Source organism: Austrofundulus limnaeus, unplaced genomic scaffold, assembly GCF_001266775.1.
Source record: "Austrofundulus limnaeus strain Quisiro unplaced genomic scaffold, Austrofundulus_limnaeus-1.0 Scaffold5, whole genome shotgun sequence".
Classification (NCBI taxonomy): Eukaryota; Metazoa; Chordata; class Actinopteri; order Cyprinodontiformes; family Rivulidae; genus Austrofundulus; species Austrofundulus limnaeus.
The window spans coordinates 5,313,470-5,333,378 of record NW_013952407.1 but is presented as its reverse complement, the minus strand read 5'-3'; the positions used below and the strand labels follow the sequence as shown (position 1 = coordinate 5,333,378).

Here is a 19,909-nt window from a genome sequence, read left to right as displayed (position 1 = left end):
GTGTGAGATAAGTTATTTGAATAAATAACTCATCCCTTACAATGATATGGGGCTGCATGTCAGGCAAAGGCACTGGGGAGATGACTGTGGTTAATTCCTCTATCAATGCACAAATTTACATTGATGTTTTGGACAGTTTTCTCATCCCTTCAATCGAACAGGTGTTTGAAGGTGATGAAATAATTTTCCAAGATGACAATGCATCGTGCCATAGGGCAAAAACAGTGAAGGCATTCCTTGGAGAAAGACACATTCAGTCGATGTCATGGCCTGCAAATAGTCCAGATCTCAACCCAATTGAAAACCTGTGGTGGAAATTGAAACAATGGTCCACAAGAAGGCTCCGACCTCCACAGTTGATCTGGCAACTGCTATCAAAGAAAAATGGCACCAAACTGATGAAGAATACTGTTTGTCACTCATCAAATCCATGCCTCAGAGACTGSAAGCTGTTATAAAAGCCAAAGGTGGTGCAACTAAATACTAGTGATGTATTTTGAATGGCCTTTTGTTTATCTGTTTTTCATAATTCCATACCGTTTTCCTCAGAATTGAGTGATTCCATATTTTTTTCCCTGTAAGTAACATTCACTGACTTCCACAATGTTTTCTCTTCATTTCTTTTGAGTGTTCCTGAAAGCCAACAAGTTGCACTTTGGAATGACCTTATTATTGTATCATGTTTTTGATCTGAGTTTGTTTCACAGAATGAAATGTTTGAATGAGTGCTCATCCAAGACTGGTGATTCAATACTTTTTGCCAGGGGTTGTAAATCTGATGATCTTTGCTCAACCCCCTCCTTCATGACCGTAAATACTGTCTACAACCAGGCAGAGAAGAACACATGTAGAGGAGGAAACAGTGACACAGACAGAGGCAACGTAAAAGAAAAAAAGTCAAGAAATAGTTTCTGTGATGCAGAAAGACAGTAAATTCAGCTGACTGCAGTTTGCTGATCAATAAGCAGCGTTTGTACTTTTAACAGCTGAGCTGTGATGAAAAGAAAAATACAGTGATACCGGTATAAGTGTTGAAAATACTGTGATATAAAATTTGGGTCATACCGCCCAGCACTAATTTCAACACACAGGATACAATGCCTTATGTCTGACCTAACCCATACCCTTTCTATAAATTTGACCAACGAAAACACTTCCTTTTCAAAAAGTCCACTCAAAATATCACCCTTCAACCACCAAAATAAATCAGGATTTTTATACTGGATCTTTTCAAACATAGACATTCTCAAATCGTTATACACAGGACAATAAAGCAACAAAATGAAATTCATCTTCAATTACACCTAAATCACACAATTCACACAAAAGTTCTTCTTCTAAAAACCCCTTTGCATCGACTCACCTCCACATCAGGAGGCAGAACGCCTGCTCTCAACTGAGCACGAGGCCCCAATCCTTTGGTCCAACTTTCGCTCCAATGGAACAAAATCTTCGAGATAGGTGCTCCGTCGTCCGTTGGGAGCTTGGAGTAGAGCTGCAGCTCCTCCACATTGGAACGAGTCAGCTGAGGTGGTTTGAGCACTGGATTAGGATGCCTCTTTGATGCCTCCCTTTAGAGGTTTTTTGGGTATCATAATGGAAAGAAGCCCTGGGGCAGACCCATGGCTCTAAAGGGGCTATGTATCTTCTCTGTCCTGAGAATGCCTCGGGGCCCCCCAGGATGAGCTGGAAAGTATAGTTGGGRGAAGGATTTACTCAGCTACATAAGCTGAGACAACACTGACATTATTGTAAAACTGGACTTCCAACCAAAATCAAAGCAAAGACAAYACAGGGAAGTCTCAGTTTGTAGCACTAAAGGAGCTGCAGGAAGTTCTGGTGTTCTTCGTATGTCTGTTCTGTGACATAAAAACAACCAAACCCCTTTCAGAAACATGGAGTCTTCTAGCAGCAAATGAAGCTAAAGCCGAACCTTTTGGCCACAATTTAAAAAGTCATATGTGTTGCAGGAACAAACACCATCTACACAGTTAAACACGGTGGTGGCAGCGCCACACTGTGTGGGTCGCTTTTCAAATATTTTCTTCCTGAACAGATTTGTTTTTCAGTTGAACTCAACACACACAGACACAATAGATGTKACATTAAAGATGGGAAAAGTTTTGATTGGCCTCATTTCGGCCCTGTCATTTAACCGTTGAGGTGTAGACTTTGTGTATCTACTGAATGCTTTYATATCTGCTCCGAAAAGTATTAAAAAACGCGTCCAAATGGTAAAATTGCATGATTTTTCATCCTGCGTATCTTAAAAATGACGAGTTGGGCGGTGCAGTGCACTTTGGACTGACTGAGAGGGATGTGGTCTCGTGTCAGGATGGTGGTGGGCAGTCTGTCCAGTGTGTCCACGTGGAGTCCTCTGCAGCCCATGGTTAACCAGAGCAGCTCAGACATCCTGATTCCTGTGAATCCTGCAGATCCTCAGACAGGTACTACACCCTCAGCGACAAAAAKCACTTATCCATCTCTTGAGCATGCATTCATTTCAAGAATGTTACGTGTTTATGACTCTCTGCTTCCTGCCAAAGGCTGCTTCCAACTTCAGCGAAGGAGTTTGCTGCCTGTCAGATGAAATGTAGGTACTTTCTGTGTCGGCCCGCACATTCAGCTTCACTTTCCTTTTCCCCCCAGCGAGCTCCGTGGAGGACGCGGCTGTGTTTCCTGTTCAGTGTGACTCGACAGAATCGGTGGAAAWTTGTGAGAGCAGCAGATCGCAGCTCGCTTTCAAGTAAGCTAAAAATCTGTGAGGGTTGTTGGGAGCACGGAAGATTCCTATCCTATGGGACTGAGCAGGCTAACCTCTCTGGAGCCATGTAGCATYTGCAAAATAAATAAAAGGATTACTCAGAGAGTTATCTGTTTCTRTCCTGGTTTGTCTCAGTATGGAGTCCAGTCCACCAGTGCTCTCTACTCCACTCTCCACTATGTTGCCAACATCCAGTTTACCAGAGTCCARGACAGTGGGTAAGTGTATCCTTGTCTCTATTTTTTCTGTTTGTTTGTCTTGGACCAGTTGTCACTCTTCTAGTTTCCAAACCTGTTCTGTGAGATGAATCATCAGGGTTGGTTATGCTACACGTGAGCCAGCATCAGAGGACCAGAGCACCATGGTTTTTCACACACACAAAGTCAGTCACTGCATTTGGATCGCTCTGTAAGAAACCATATGCTATGGTATGATACATGCATCATTTCATTAAAAAAAAAATCTCTCCTGCAGACATTCAAAATCAAAAATTTAAATGTTTTTTCTGAAGCTAGAGATGCAAAAACATTACAAGTTTTATGGGAAGTTTTAAGGTACAGAACCCCTTCCATGTCCTGACAGGTACTTCTTTAAAAATGAGCTTGTAGAAAAAAAAATCAATGGAACTTGCTCTGTGGTTTCCTGTTCATTTCCTTTGRAGATGCAGTGATTTGTTTGGTTGAAGTTGAGAGATCTGGCATTGATTTCTTCATATTGTTGTGTTATCACACAATCCAGCAGGGGGCAGTGTTGATCCAGATTGGTGACATTATTACTGAATCTACTGTATGTGCTCATGTAGATCTCCTTTGCTCTTCTTGGAAGATTTTTTTCTTGTCAAAAAATAAAAAAGTAAAAATTTGATCATATGAATGTCCTCATTCTACATCACATTTGTGACGTGGATTTAAAAAAAAAAGAAAATAAAAAGGAAGGATGAACTTTCCGTCTGTGCGACTCGCTGCTGCCTGCTGTGTGGTTGGTGTCTGTGCCTTGGAGCTAATCAGAGCTTAAACCTTCAGATGGATGCTGTGTGATTCTTTTATTTATTTATTTTTAAAATTTCCCGTTTATGAACGAAAGAGCTAAYGGAGAAATGGTGCGCTGAGCTGCTCAGAGGTGCCAGGATTGAGCCCCGGTTCAGTTTATTAGTTCTCAGTGAGTTCACAGGGTCAGAGAGAGGACAAAAAGAAAGCAGGAGATCTGAAATATGGAGAGGCAAAAATGGAAAACTCAGTCTGAGCAAACCAGAAGGTTTTTTATTTAAAACAAACACCATAACATCACATTTAGGCCTTTCTGAGTTGAGGAGCAGGGAACAGCTTTCACACTCACTCACATGACTCAGGGTGAAATCCATCCTGACAGAGACACTGTTATCTACGCCTGCTTGTCTCAGAAGTCTAGTGTGGAGGAACCTAAACRAGATTTAAAGAATAATTTCTCACCTCTTTCCTCTCCTGTCGCCGGCTCGGTAGCTTTGACTCCTTCCGTTCGCTCATCTGTTCCAAAAGGAGGACTCTCCAGGGGTTTGTGCAACATTGCTTTTGGAAATGTAGAAAACCCAAGAGAAGGTAAAAGGACAAAAAAAATTAAAAAGATACCTTACTCGAGGAAAATCGACACGCCAAAAATGATAATGTGATGATTTTCCAAGAACATTTCACTGTACATTTTCCCTGCAAAGCAAGACAAACATCATTTGCATCGTGTTCACCTGCAGCACCAATTCATCCCACTCTTATCTGCATAAAGGTAAAGATTAAAGGAATGCTTCACCAATTTATTATACTGAGTTCAGAGTAGCTCTCAGGGCTGATGCACCTGAGAAAATGGTTACCTCAAATAATTCATGCATTATGCAACCCCGAAGCAGAAGTTCAGTTGACAGAATGAGACAAAATGCTGTAATACTTAAATGTATTTTTACTTTTAATTTATTATCAATTGAATTAATGTCGACATCCATTTCCTTTATGGTACGCTTAATTTGTTTGCATGCACTGAGTCCTGCTTTTCAGCTTTGCAACTCATTAAAAATAAATTGGAAAAAGCAAAAAGGCTTTAGGTAAAAGTTTGGGATGCACAGTTTCATTATTTTGAACAATTTAATGACTTGTTTACGCCGCCTGTTTGAATACCACGCAGTTCAATAAACGGAGCATGCCACACTGTGTGAAGAGTGTTTCTGCGATGCAGTCAGGTCACCGCTAAGGARGAGACAGTGATTCCAAACATGACTGATGCCAAAATTATAGTCATGTGTAATGTCCCAAACTCATTTTTTGTGGATGGGCAGAAAGCTGCTAAAGACTAGCATCACAAAGCTGCCGAACTTTAGTTACCTCAATATACATATTACCTCATCAACCATAAAACTACACATATTACACACAGACACACTCGTGCAGAAAAACTTGAAGATACTGAAACACAACTATTATGAGGTAAGAACCCATATTTACTGATWATCAGACTGTTATTGTGACCAAAATGCTAAAGTAAACTCGGCTCAGAAAGTACCGTTTTTAAAATCACACAGTGTGAGCCGGCCTTAAGCTTGATATTCAAAGATAGAACTGTTAATTACTTATTCTACCTGATGTCACTGAAGTGACTTTGCTGTAAATCTTTTCATCCATCARAATGAGGACACCGTGTATGAAACGTTTTTTTAATAGATCTGCTTACCTTGGCTCCGCCAAGACTTCATCTTTAAGTTCATCTTGAGCGTTTTCTTATGCTGACCTGTGGTCGTGGAGGTGGCAGGTCTAAGAAGGAAACTTACACATGGCTCTACTCSGTGACACTCACCAGCTCATTCTAAGGAACCCTAAAGCATTCTTAGGCTAAAGAGAGAGGTACGCTGATCTATCTGAACCATTTCAGATCATTCCTTTCAATTTAGAGGAGCAGCGGCTCTAATCCGAGCTCCCCCTGGAGATGATGGAAAGCCTTAACTCTGAACCCGGCTACCTGACGGAGGAAGCTCATTTCAGTCGCTTGAGCTGGGATTTCGTTCTTTCAGTCATGATCCAAACCTCATGACCGAAGGGGAGGGTTGGAAGGTAGATAGACCAGTTAATCATGAGCTTGGACTGTCTTCACCTTGGCAGACCAAATCAGCAACCTCAATACTGCAGACGGAGCCCCGAGTCATTGATCTGTCTTCCACTCAAACATCACTCATGAACAAGTTGAGAACCATGGCTTTGGATCCAGTGGTGCTGGTTGCACCCCTCCCAAAGAATCGGTTTCTGTCAGGAGTTTAAAGACCAGTTGATTTGCTCACACAGTGATTCAAAGAAGTTCATAAAAAGAAAATTAACAATGTGACGTGTGGATGCTTGGCGTGAAGGAAGAAGGGTTTTCCCCTTTTAGGAATCTGCAAACACAGACACATTCTCCCAAACATCCTTTATTGGACAGCGCATTGATTTCCATTTCACACACGCAGATTTATTAAGAACCTGTTCAGCTATTAAAACTGCAAAAAAAAAAAAAATGCCTGTGCTGAAATGGCTTTCAGCACAGGTAATGTGAGCTCTCCGTAGTGATTTTTCTAGATGGATTTAATAGGATGTGAGTTCACTGATTGTCAAAACTATGGAGTCTGTGATTCACAAGGCACCATGATTACWTGACTTTATTATTTCACCTATTCCTGGAACACATAAGTGACTACATTCTGGTAAAGGTACAACATGCACATGGACATGTTTTTTTCCCTTTAAAAGGCGGCTCTTAAATATATGGACACATGTATGCATGTTCCCACATGTCCATCGTGCTTTTGTAATTTGCTTGTGAGGGGTGTAAGTATATCTAAGTGCAGTCCCTAATGGTTCATCGGTGGCACCCGCTGTGAATGTGTGGTTGGACTAAAGGTCACTTTTATTTCTGGCCTGCTGTTGAGGAGAATGAAGAAGCTGAGATAAGAGATTTCCTCTTTTTTCCTCTTCTCAAGTCTGTGCTTTTTAACCTGCCCCAGCTTAAAAAAAAGATTAAAAAAAAACAGCTCCTAGCTTCCGGCTGGAATAAACCAAGTAGTATTTGGGGCAGCATTAGCAACATGTAGTAGTGAAAATGAAATTGTGGTTCCTGTGCATCTGTAGAAATGCAGGGTGCAGGGTAGATAAACTCCCTGTCTCACGGTTGTTATTTTGGGAAGTCCCAGTAAAGGCCAAGTTAGCGGGCTTCAAAATCTTTTTTGTGAAACCTCCGGGCACACTGTAACTGTGACGATGAGTCACTGCGCCGGCGCACAGCTCGGCCTGAATCTGTCCCTAATATCAAGATGGAGATTAACACCATCAGGCAGCTTGCACACTGATACTTCAAGCCTGGAATGATGCAGAGAATTGCAAGGACATGTAACACAAATACATCCTAGCACTTCACTAAACTGTTGAATTCATTTCGAATTCATTTGTCACGTATTGTTTCTGTTGCTGACACATTTTTATAGAATAAATCTGGTGTTTCACCAGGTGAAATGTAAAAAACCTGAAAAAATTGGGTCTACTTCTTTTCATTATTTTAAGATGAAGTATTTTGATCATTTATTCTTTGATTTCTGTAATATTAATTATGCATTAGTCATATATAGTGCTTTTCGAGACCCTCAAAAATGCTTCACAATTTCATGTATCATTCATTCACACACATTCACACACTGATGATGGTAAACTACGGTGTTGCAACAGGTGCCCTGGAGCAGACTGACAAAGGTGGTGCTGCCATACTGCGCCACCGGCCCCTCTGACCACCAGAGGTGCTCAGCTCCTTTTCAGAAACACTGAAATTATCTCATAGCAGTTTGTCTGCAACAATTAAGTTTAATCTCAGATCAAACTGATATTTCTTTTTAAATTCTAAAATACTACATAGTGAAAACAAAGAACCTAAAATCAGAAGTAGTGGAAAATGYCCTTCCATTCATTCATTTCCTTTACCTGCTTTTCCTTTCCTGTTTGTGATGGAGCTGGTGCCTCTTTCAGAAGACAGTGGTGGGCAGCTAGCGCCAATTCAAAAGTTAGTTGTGCAAATTCTGAAGAGCTAGTAAAATTATTCAGGTCCACAAGTTCTAAAGCACATATGCCCAAGGAAACTTAGAGGAAGCTAAATCTAAAGCGCAAATCTGTCTCAGAGTTCAGCAGAATATATTCTAGTGATTATGTGAAGAAAATGATGAAACATTAACAAGACATGGTTACACAACATAGTGAGTTTAGACAGCTTTCTTTCTCCGCTATAGACAGTATTGATGATAAAAACTCAATGAAAAGTTTAGATTAGCGCTACTCAATTTTTAAATTTAGAAATTTAGTAAAGTGCCAAGTTTAGGTCCACAATTAGCACTTTTGCCCTTTAGGGGACTAGTGCCCACCACTGACAGTCCCGCTAAACAGCCAAACAGCCCCTCTGGCAGTTCAGAAGTCACAGACAAAGAAACTCAGCTCCTCTGACGTGTTGCTGTCACTCAAGCTGCTTATGAGTCGCAGAAAGTTCCTTGCCTCTTATATCCATTGCAGAGATCCAAATACGGTCAAGCACGTCTTTTTAAAGTTTTATAATAACCATAATAAGCTGTTATCATGGTTGAATCCACGCTGCTGCATATTTTTAGCCATTCTTTGTGCCGATAAAGAATTGTAGCCTTTTTACTTCCTCACTCAGAGGAACAAAGGCGGGGTGTTTCAGTCCCCTCTGTCCACCTCTGTGTGTCTTCTGAATGGATGGAGGTAGTCAGAACACGCATCAGTAACGGTATGGGGGCATCTTCTGAAAGAGCCTAGTAGGTGGAGGATACCCAGGACCGGTCGCAAATCTGTTAAGACCACATAGAGGCAAACGAGACACGTAAACATTCGCACTCTCAGTCAGATCAAGGGATAAAATAGTTACAAGTTAACCTGCATGCATGTTTCTGTGAGAGGAATCCAGAGTACTGGGAGAAAACCCACCATCGTATGGGGAGAACATTCCAATTAACAAAGAAAGACAAACCTGCAACCTTCTCGCTGTGCTGGCCCAATTAAAAAATATATACACTTAGAGTTTTTTTTTGTGTTTGTATGTATATTCAGTAGCAATGGTTTGTATTTGTTTTTTACGCATTGTTCTTTTCTTAGAGCATGAATTCAGGCTGGTGGGTTTATTATTCTGTTTGGATTATGTCTCTCAGCCAGTGGCTAAGTGTTGTATAATGCAGCTGCTTTGTTTGGTGTGTAATGCTGTTGTGCACGGTCCCAAAAAATAACTAGAAACTTGAATACCCAAAACTATTCATACTTCACAGAGGGTCATGAATCTTGTAACCAAAACAAGATTTCAGCTGTGCAACAGTTGTGYTGGTTTTYTTTTTGATTTTCCTTTTTATGACGCGTCACAAATGTTCAGTAGAGGCAGATTTGGACTGCAGACAGTTTYGGCAATAGAAAATACTCCATAGCTATGAAGCCACACATTAGCTGTRTTAATTGTGTAGTGAAAGTCTCTGAGGTAGCAGAGATGATGTTTTCCTCTGGTTTCTGTCTTCTTCAGTGGAGCTGCGTCAGGCCATTGTTGCCATGATGAACAGGAAGGACGAGCTGGAGGAACAAAACACGTATGTTATCTCCCACACTAAAATGTTGCAAAAACGGCAAGCCAAATTTAATATTGTCTCATTAAAAAGACCCCTCCCCCCTAAATAAAAGAATTATGTTAACYCACCTACCCTGTTAATCATACTAATGTCAACCTGCCAAGCAGTATTTAGATTTTCATGATAAACTATGATTTCCACTTAGGGCATTAAAAACGATGCGGTCACAGATTTGCGGTGATGAAGTGTTTTACGTTGGTGCTAATTGTGATTCATCTTCTCATTTAGCYCTGCAATTAAAGTGGCATTTATCTAATCTATTGTTTATGAAACTAACATCACCAGAAGGCCTGTGTTTATTCGGGGGATTATGTCTCGGAAGGATTAGAGCCTTCACCTGAATGTGATGTGACACAAACCTACATTATGTGGCGCGCTAACAGGGATGTGATGTTTTTAAAGGTCTCTTCGCAGTCTGTTGGATGGAGAGATGGAGCACTCGGCAGGCCTGAGGCAGGAAACCGATTTATTGAAGAAGAAGCTGGCAGAGCTGGAAGAACGACACACAGGCAAAGTGCAAGCGCTGGCTAGGTACGATACCAATATTTTCTGCATCGAAAATGTAATTTTTATTCATAAAACCTAATATTAAAGCTCCATGGGGTACAATTTGTTTATAAAATCCAAACTGTTTTTTTTTATGTGGCAAAACACCGGCTGATCTCAGGGGAACTTATCCAGAACATTCCACTAACTTGTGAAAATGTTAAGGTTTTATTATTTTAATATTTGGAAGGATGCTTTAAAGCAGAGTTCCCAACTTGAGGTGTGTGCGTCAGTGCTTGATGCTGTCAATATGGTTTGCACATGTACAAAATAAAAAATACACTAAAACACTTATTAAAAGTCTGGTCAAACATGTACATGCACCAGACACTGTTCTTACACACAGGGCTGTGTTTGACAAAGAATTTGGTGTTTTTGGAGAAAGAAAAGATGATCTGGAATTTATTATTATTAAAGGAAAAATCTAAATTATACCAAACTTAGATGCATTTGCAATGAAAACAGTATTCTTTGTGGACAAAACCCTTTAAAACATTACCTCTAAAGCAGAGGTTCTCAAACTGGGGTCCGCAAGAGGTATCTTGGGGGTCCTCAAAAAATTTCACTAAATTGTTAATTTTGTTTTTATTTTTAAGAATGCATGGAGAACAATGAACTAATAAAACAAATATAATAAACTTAATAAAAATATATATTCCCATGGCATTTAGGGGTTGAAATGACAATAAATTATCTTTTAAAACAGTATGGGGTTCATGAGGGGGTCCCTGGAACTTTTTCACCCTTGTAAGGGGTCCCCAGACCCAAATGGCTGGAGAACCCCAGCTCTACATAGATGCTGCACTCTTACAAAATATTAAAGAAAAAAAAATCATCAAACAGGAACAGAAATGGTTCATTGGATTTATAAATGTGTTTTATCAGATCTATCGAGAAGAAGTTAATTTTGTTTCCGACATTTACACGTTATAATAAAAAAAAAAAATCATGACTGATGGTTCGTATTTCTCTCGGCAGGTGTGAGGGCCTCATCTCTGTTTAGATTGATTTTAAATGGACAAAAAACCAAAACAAAGGCTAGCCACATAGTTTAGGTCTCATATTTGCAAAAATCTGTACCTCTTTGTCACAATTAAAAAACAAAACAAAACAAAAAACAAACAAACAAACAAAGAAAAGCAGTTGCTTCAAACATCTTGATAACTCAGGGTGGCTGTTTATTTTTCTTTCCATATAAAAATTATCTGGAATTTATTATTAATAAATGAATGATAAAATACCAAAAAAGGTAAGGAACCACTACTTAAAAGTATGTTTATGTTTATATATACTGCATTTATTCAAGTGTAGTATGAAAAATGAAATCGATAAAATCATCCATAAAGTTGGGGGGTAGAACTATACTCAGATCAATATTTTTGCTTCTCTATTTTAACTGAAATATTGGCCTCATTCACAAAATGCCTGAGTCCGGAAATGAGACCACGTCGTAAAAAGCGGTTGAAACGAGCTTACCTGACACTCCTTTGTGCCTCAGAGCGAGATAGTAACAGATCCATGCTGGTGACATGATGTGAAAKAAAAGGGACAAAAAGTCAGTCCTGCAGCTCAGTAATGATAACGAACTAATGGCACTAATGTTTGACCGAGCCGCTCCTGGAACAACAATAAACACACTGTGATGGCTACCAGMGTTCTGAAAAAGTTGGTCTGCCTGAAAAAAGTTTCCCCACCAGGGAGGGCTCTCGAGACACAGAGGGTGAGATTGTTGTTGAGTGGGATACTGATGCCTTTGTTACAGAGGAGGAATACCAGAAACATTTAATGATACAGATGATGATGAGCCTGATTTTGAAGGCTTTTGATTCAGCTTCATCCACACTTGTTAGAACCACACAGCTCTATCTGCTTGTTATATCACACCAGTTAACAAACGAGCATTGCTGAATTTCACTTTGATAGTTTTTGTTGTAGTTATATGTTTGTTGTTGTGTACATTTTAGTACATGTGTTGTTAAAATAAAATAAACAAAAACTGACACAACAGTCAATTGGTAAGGAAAAAAATTGTATAGGTCCTCTGGAGGGGTTCTTCTTTAATGAAATGTTTCGTCTCTCTTCCAAGAGACTATATATATAAGACTATATATATAAGAGGACCTATGCAATTTTTTTTTTCCTTTTGATTTTTTACCTGGATTACTGAGATGCATCAGGACAGTCAATTGGTAACTTTACTGATATGTATAAAGTAGGGGTGTACCAAAAATCATTTTACATCAGAATCGTGATTCTTATTTACAAAGATTCAGAATCGATTTAAAATGTCCCAAAATTGATTTTTATAAATAAAAAAATAAAGCAGATCCAATGGCTGTCAGCCTCCATTTTGTAACTACATGGGACWTCCTGATGTCATCACGCAGCTGCTTCTGGAACATATGAATGTACAGAAAAAACCAAAACAAAGAGGAAACTACAAAACAGGAGGAAAGAGAGATTCAACTGGCCCCACCGTCATTGAATGCAAAGATTTGGGCTCATTTTGTTTTTTACTGAATGAGTCTGAGTTTGACATGAGCAAGGTTTGCAAAATGAAGATGAAGCACTTCGGGAACACAACAAACGGGCTCACATTATCAGTTTTGAATGAAAAATCGATTTTGAATTGAATCGTGAGATAGTAAAAGATTCCCACCTCTAGTATAAAGATTACAAAGGCTGAAAAATCCTGAAGTCCGTYTGAAATTAGAGGTAGTATGAGAATTWAATTTTTTATGCTTTTTGAGCTTAAAAAGGGGGGTGTAATATTATACATGAGATCGTATTATACACAAATAAATACATTTGGACATGCGTTCCCACTAATAACTATCAAACGCCCTGCTGTTAGCGTTTGCCTATATTTAGAATAGAATAGTCTTTGTCATTGCACAAACCTGTACAAGGAAATTRAACTTAGAAAGACATGTATAACAACAGCAATATATACAGAGACAAGACTAATAATGAAGTACTTATTGTTCTTTAGATGTTTGGCTGGRGTTCAGAGTCCAGATGGGCTCATGAGAAGAAACTGTTTTTGGGTCTGTTGGTGCGGCTCTTAATGCTCCTGTACCTTCTACTGGAGGGCAGCAGGTTATTTAGTTAATATTGGTTTAGTTTCTTTATTCTTTATTCAAAATCTAGTAGATCACTGTTTGTGACTAATATCTGTTACAATTATTCACCGAAATCTAGCATAAAAATCAAATTAGCAAAAGTATTTAAGTATTTGCCAACAAATTGACTGAATTCTAAAGATCAGTGTCAGCAACTGTAAAACCTACACTGCTGGACCCCTGCAGCACGGCTCTGGTAAACATTGGGTAAAAGCTGCCACAGGCCACTTCTCTGTGATTAAAGCTCCGTCTTRGCTGCTGATTGTGCTGGGCTGAGGCTCGTACCTACAGCAGCTGCATCACTGTTTTGCACATAATCACAGTAATTACCACTGCGCCATCCAATGGCAGGAGCTATATTTGTGCAAATATCAGTGTTAAGTCCACACATCCAGTTTAATCCGCTCATTATGTCGAGGATTGGAGGATGCGTGTCAAGAGCATCGGAAAGTTTCTCTCTCCTCATTCTCATTGAGGTTCATTTCCTTCCCTAAGCCATAAATACTTGCAGTTTTATCCCCATGATTGACCACCTGCAGGATCTCTGAAAGTGGACTGCGTCATGGCAGCTTCAACAGTATGTTGGCTGTTCGCCCGGAGTCTTCAGTCAATCTCGGAGCTCTTTAGATGGCCGATTAGTCATCCATCAGCAGCCTAAACAGAAGGCCCCAGCAGCTCCGTGTTCACACAGGCGCCGCCTACAGGAAGTCAAGCCACCAGCTCGGATTGATCGGGTGACTAAATGCGTGCAGGGGCCGCTAAAGCCGATAGATTTATTTGGAGAGGACAGTGCAACAGCTGTCGGGGCCTTTTTAATATGCAATGATGTTTGTGTTTACAGTTTAATGGAGTGCGAACGGTGAGAGGCAAAGCAGTGACACGTTCAGGCCGAGAGCCGGTGACAGCCACACAGCTAGTGACCGTGACGTACGACGTTCATTTACACACAACCAAACACACAGACGCACATGTAGGKTGCTGCTAAGACTGAAGTGCTGCTTTTCCTCCTTAGCTAAATCTGCCTCAATCAATAGCAGCTATAAATACCTCAGAAGGAGCAGCTAGCCAGTGAATAAGAGCTGGAAACTGTCAGTGAAAGCCYTTTTAGAGAATCCCACTATTCTTTCCGGGTTTTTTTTCTTGTTCAGGTCCAGTTGGAGTTTAACATCTAAGCACATAAATGGACTATTGAATTGCTCATTGTCTTCTATCTAGTTAAACTGCTGTGTACCTAATTAAGACCCATTGTTTAACGCACTGTGACTTTTACAGGAATCCCAGCCAGCTGCACTGTTAAGGTTGAATGTTTTTTTCCTGCACCAGATGGTCCTATTATTTAAGGAGGATGTCACCAGTTGTCCAATTTTAGGTGCTTTTCCTTCTGGAAGGACTTGTGTACAGTAAAGCAGTTCCTAAACTCATGGAAGTGGTGCGCTCACACACACCGAAGACAAGCGTGTGTTGAGGCTGACTGTGTGGACGGGGGTGGCAGAGGATGAGCGAGCCGCCAGGGATAGATTGTGGCTGACGCAGACACCAACAGAGGGGAGCGGGCTAAAAATGAGCCGCTGCTGCTCTCTGCCTGACTTACTCACGCACAAAAACTCTGATTTACAACAAGACCCCCCTCAGCTCACCCACCCATCCAAATATAACATAAAAATGTGAGGCCCTTTCTCACACGCTGACGTGTATCGGCTCACGGTAGAACCCATATGGAACAATCATAGCATTTGTAAATAATGCCAAGACATTTAGCTTGTTGTCAACAAGCTTTTGCCTTTTGATGAACATTCATCTGCAGAGACTGCATGGAAGAAATGACAGAAGAAATGTAAGGAATGTTTATTTATTTTTTTATTTTAATTTAGTAAGTAAATAAGTAAAGTTTTATTTATATAGCACCTTTCACAGAAATAAATTCACAAGGTGCTGTACATTCAGGAAAGGGGGAGGGGGCAGTTAAGAAACACCCATTCAAGAAGACATACTGTACAAGGCAAACATGGGGGAACAGGTGAAACAGGTCATGCAGCAAACACAGTTGCGCTACCTTTAACAACAGAAAAACTAAAAACCATATTGATGTTAACTGTTCYTTCTGTGCGGCCTTCAGCTTGCTCCAGGAACCAGATCACAGACGGGTGTGGCCTTTTATTTAACCAGGCAAATCCCACTGAGATCCCAGATCTCATTTTCAAAGGAGGTCCTCGCCTGAAGGTGACCTATTGTACATGTTTTTGGGGTGTGGGGGAAACCGGAGTACCCGGAGAAAACCCACGCAAGCATGAGGACAACATGCAAACTCTGCACAGAAAGACCCCAGGTTCGAAATTTCTCTGAATTTCACATTTTATTTTATTGTTTTGTAGAGTAATTTCGAGCACAACTAGCAGCAGCAACAGCTAGCTGTAACACTTCCATTGAGCCCTGGAATCAGTTCCAGCAGGAAATTCATGATATTTTTTTCCATAATAATCATATGTAAGTATTTATATAACAGTGTTTACATGAACAACTATGAGATTTGGCAATCCACGTTGGCAGCATTTGGAATAGCCATTAGCCCGTTAATCTGGTCATACCTAATATTTATTTTTCATTTCATACAATAGTCATGCAAAGAGCTATCTCCAACTGGTAATATATTTAGTGTTTATTATCTTATTATCTAGCTGAAATATATCCAACTTATATTAAGTACGCAATATTGTGTTTAAGTATGAAAACTTGAAGGCAGAAAGAAGAGAACTGTCTCTTAACCTTTTACTTTGACCAGCAGAGTGCAGTAAAAAAAAGATGGGAAATCAAGTCTGTTTTTGTTGTGATCACAATATGCCTTTAAAACTGTCATGCAATTCCATAGAAACTCAAATCTGAAGGCTGAGCTCCTTGGTGGGCAGACCATCTGTTGCACAACTACATCCTCTACTCTTGTTGCTGAGGACTGCTCCTTGTGGCGACGACTAATCAGAGGAAAGAATTTTGGACCAATCAGAACATTTCCTAAAGGCATTCTCTGAGCAACAGGAAATCTCATTTTAATCCTCGCCACATTTTGTCACAAACTCAAGCTGGGTGTCATGCCTAGAGAGAGTTACCAAATTCAAATTAAACTAAACTAAACTAAACACGCAAACAGGCAATTTGAATGCTGTGTGTAGAAAAGAAAATTATCGCTACTTGCTTTTATTATTAAAACATCACAACTCCTTACATGCATAATGACTATAAATTACTGCATATTTAATGTCAATGTTTTTAAAATTGTCCATATTCACAAATGTAGGAAGTAGTGGGCAAATAAAAGAGCAAGACAGAGACAGAGTATCCAGTATCTTCCTAATTCTGCTCATGTTGTACCAATTTGTTATAAACAGTGAACAAAACTTCTGTTTAAATCTATTAAATGAATTGTTTCACGTATTGAAATATTTGTGTTAAAAATACATAACAGGAGTTTTCTGAATTATTCCAGGCAGTTCTTTTCCCACAACCCCTACAGCAACATGTTTGCGAAATCTTCTCACTTTAGACTTACATGATTGAAAGACTTTTAGACTAGTTTTTGTATTTGTTGATCTTTCTGTTTCAGGGAGACATCTAAAAATCACTGCTTTAAATGTTGACCAACACCTCAAGAGCTTCTCTGAGCTTGATGAGATATTTTCAAAATATAATATTGACTTAGTTTTATATTTTTTAGTATTGTCTCTGGAAGCCATTGATTCTTTGCCATTTATTTGCAAATAATAAATCAGATAACCTGCATGTTTAGACGTTTCCCTGGTTTTACACACCTGGTTTGAATGAATGAGTGATTAACAATCTTCTGAAGACCTGCTGAAAAGCAGGGTAACAAGTAAAACATGCTGGATAGGGGTACTTGAGGACCAGGGTTGGGAACCACTGTCAAATAATATACATGATGTCAAGAGCGCTCAGATGGGAACACAAGGATTTTGCATTCTGTGTAAAAAAAACAATCACTGCCAGTAGCATTATGTACAACATTCAATCGAGCAAAATTTTCATACTAGAACATTGTTTTACACCTAATTTATGCAAAAAGCCACATATGCAGACATTAAAAGTTGGTATGAAAAATTCAGTTTTTATTATTTTAAGTGTAAACCTCAGCTTTACGAATAATTAAAGTGTTCAGCACCATGGACAGCACTTTGAACACATCAAATTACAGGTCAAGTTCCTAGTTGTTGCAATTTTCTTTTGATAACATTCCGTCCACAAGAGATATTGCAAATACTGGTCTTATTTGATATGATGCATGACCACCTTCCCATTGGAAAAACCTGCTCTTGATCCAATGTGATGGATTTCAAGATGGCGGTCATGTTCTAGGCATAACCTAAAAGATAGGTCTTCTCACCCATCACTTGCTGGGGTATTCAGATATTTCATTTTGACTTTAGTTTCTGAAATAAAAGGGTGTCCTCATTCACTGACTCACTCTGTATAATCCCTCCAGCAAGTTCTGGGTCTAACTCAGTGTTTCCTTCCAGTTGGATGTGCCTGAAAACCCCTCACTGGGAGGTGCCCAGGAGGCATCCTAATTAAATGTCTGAACTCTAGTTTCTAGTTTCAGTGTCTYAGCTCTGGTCTGACCTCCTCCTGGGTGATGGAGCTCCTCAACGTATCTCTAAAGGCTGAGCCTGGCCCACCCTGCTGATTAAGTTGATTTCAGCTGTTGTATTCGTGAACTTGTTAATTGGGTCATGATTTATACCRCTCGACCATAGGCAAGGGTTGGAACGTTGATGGACCAGTAAATTGAGAGCTTTGCCTTTCTGCTCAGCTTCTTCACCCTGACAAACCAGACTYGAGCAGCACTCTTACTAGTGAGAATAAGGCCTCGTTTCATTTGTCTGTTTCCTGCTCCATCTTGCCATCACTTGTGACGCACTTGAACTTCTATCCTTGAGGAAAAGACTAATCCGTAAGCCAGAGGTAACAATACATCCTACACAAGTAGTTCACTATGGAAACTTGGCATCAGTTGAACAAGCATGTTAATGTTGTTCAACCTAAGAGCTCTATTAGATAATTTCCTCAATCAAAACATTTTTTTCTTCTGAATTTACACCTCTATCTTCAGAATTGTCATCTTTTCAGTGCATGATGTACCGATTTRATTGTTAGAGGGATTTACCTGAGCTGAAGCAACTAATAAGAGCAAGAAAAATACAGTTTTCTTGATAAATTYGATAACAACTCAAGCTGTAAACAAGGAAAGCTAATGTTAGTAGTTATCAGTTCAGTAAAAACAATGCYGTTTTAAAAATAAATGCCCAGATCCAAAAAGGACTTCCTCAGTATCACTAACCCTAAAATTTGTTCCTTTGAGGGTAGTAAATAAGACACACCAAGTCTCTCTTTCCCCTCAACTCCCTCTTGTTCCTCTTTTTAGACCTCAGTTGGCGGAGCAGACAGCAGGCCTCTCGCAGTGGGAAGGCCAGTCGTGTGGTCTCGGGCCAGAAATTGGTTTCTTGTCATGGGGAGTGGGGGCGTTCGGAAGGGCGGCCACATACAGGCTCACACATACTCGTGCGCACACACACACACACACACAAAGGAAAATGGGAGCAGATGCCTTTTTCTTAGCTGGCAGTGCCGCTTTTCTCCAGGCAGTGTGGTACGGCTGCTCTAAAATGTGGCAGAGAAAGCGGCTGTGAAGTTTGCCTACTTTATTTGCTGTGAGTCTTTCTTTCTTTGAGAAGTCTTGTGTCACTTTTTTCTTGGGGAGGATTTCTTGCTTAAGTTATAAAAAAAAAGCCAGGCCTTAACCTAATAATCACTGTGTATGTGTGAGTTTGCTTCAAGCAAAAGACGTTGAGCAGTAAATTGCACTCATGAGCATTTCTCAGTCACTGAGCTGTCTCTCTCTAAAGGGATCTTTGTAAGTCTCATTTACTTCCTCCAAACTAAGCAGACCTTACCTGAAGAACATCCAATTTAGCTGTGTTTATTGCACATTAAGACAACTGCAGAGCACAGGAATAGTAAAGGGAAGTGMTGGAGGGAATACAATAAAGATAGGGGGATGTTCAGACACTTTAACTTCAGTAATTACTGCATATTTTTTTAGCCTAAACTTTTCTCTTGAGATATCATTCGTTCTTCCATTTTTCTTTCCTACCTAATAGTCTCCTGCAGTATTTGCTTTATACAAAAACACCTTCTCAAACTTTATATTCTTCACTTGCTCTTTTTTCAGACATTAACAGTTTATCTTTCAAATGCACACTGTTTCCTGCTTTTTCYCCATCCCCTTCATTTGCACACAAAACAGTTTTCTTCCTAAAGRACACAGCTTTTTCTTTGTCTCACTCTGTCGTGTACACACAAACCAAATTACAAAGTCTTTTATGAATCTTGTGATCAAACACCACACATCCCTCCTACCTGTCCACGTCATAGATGAGATGGCTTCAACAGTTAACAGGATTATCCCCTGAGCTCATTTCCCTTAATGACAAAAAAGTTTGGGGCTGGTTCCAGACAGTTTTCGCTCGATGGAGGCAGTCGTGCAGATGACTCTAAAAGTGGAGAAGACATATACAGATTTAAAAACGGTCTGAGCACGTTTTTGTACTGCTACAAATTCAATCATTTATGGATCAAAAAATGTAAAGCCACAGTGTGATAGATTTAGAATATAGCACTGGAGAGTATTTCCTTACATATAATTACAGTTTTTATGATAAAAATAATGTATTTTACATTTCTCCTGTTCAAATGCATGTTATCTGTTAAAGCTGCTATAAACTTTGATCTGAAATATTCTCTGATTGTAGGTGGTGTGTGTGT

The 19,909-nt window shown here is 39.8% G+C and overlaps 1 protein-coding gene across 1 annotated transcript in view; it reads left to right on the top strand.

Moving 5' to 3' along the window:
* Positions 1-19,909, top strand: part of snx29 (sorting nexin 29) — a 230,948-nt gene that overhangs the window by 28,972 nt on the left and 182,067 nt on the right. The window contains exons 9-13 of the mRNA XM_014028096.1: positions 2,335-2,447; positions 2,650-2,746; positions 2,900-2,982; positions 9,311-9,374; positions 9,816-9,944. Of these exons, the coding sequence (XP_013883550.1) occupies positions 2,335-2,447; positions 2,650-2,746; positions 2,900-2,982; positions 9,311-9,374; positions 9,816-9,944 (486 nt within the window). The remainder of the gene's footprint in view (positions 1-2,334; positions 2,448-2,649; positions 2,747-2,899; positions 2,983-9,310; positions 9,375-9,815; positions 9,945-19,909) is intronic.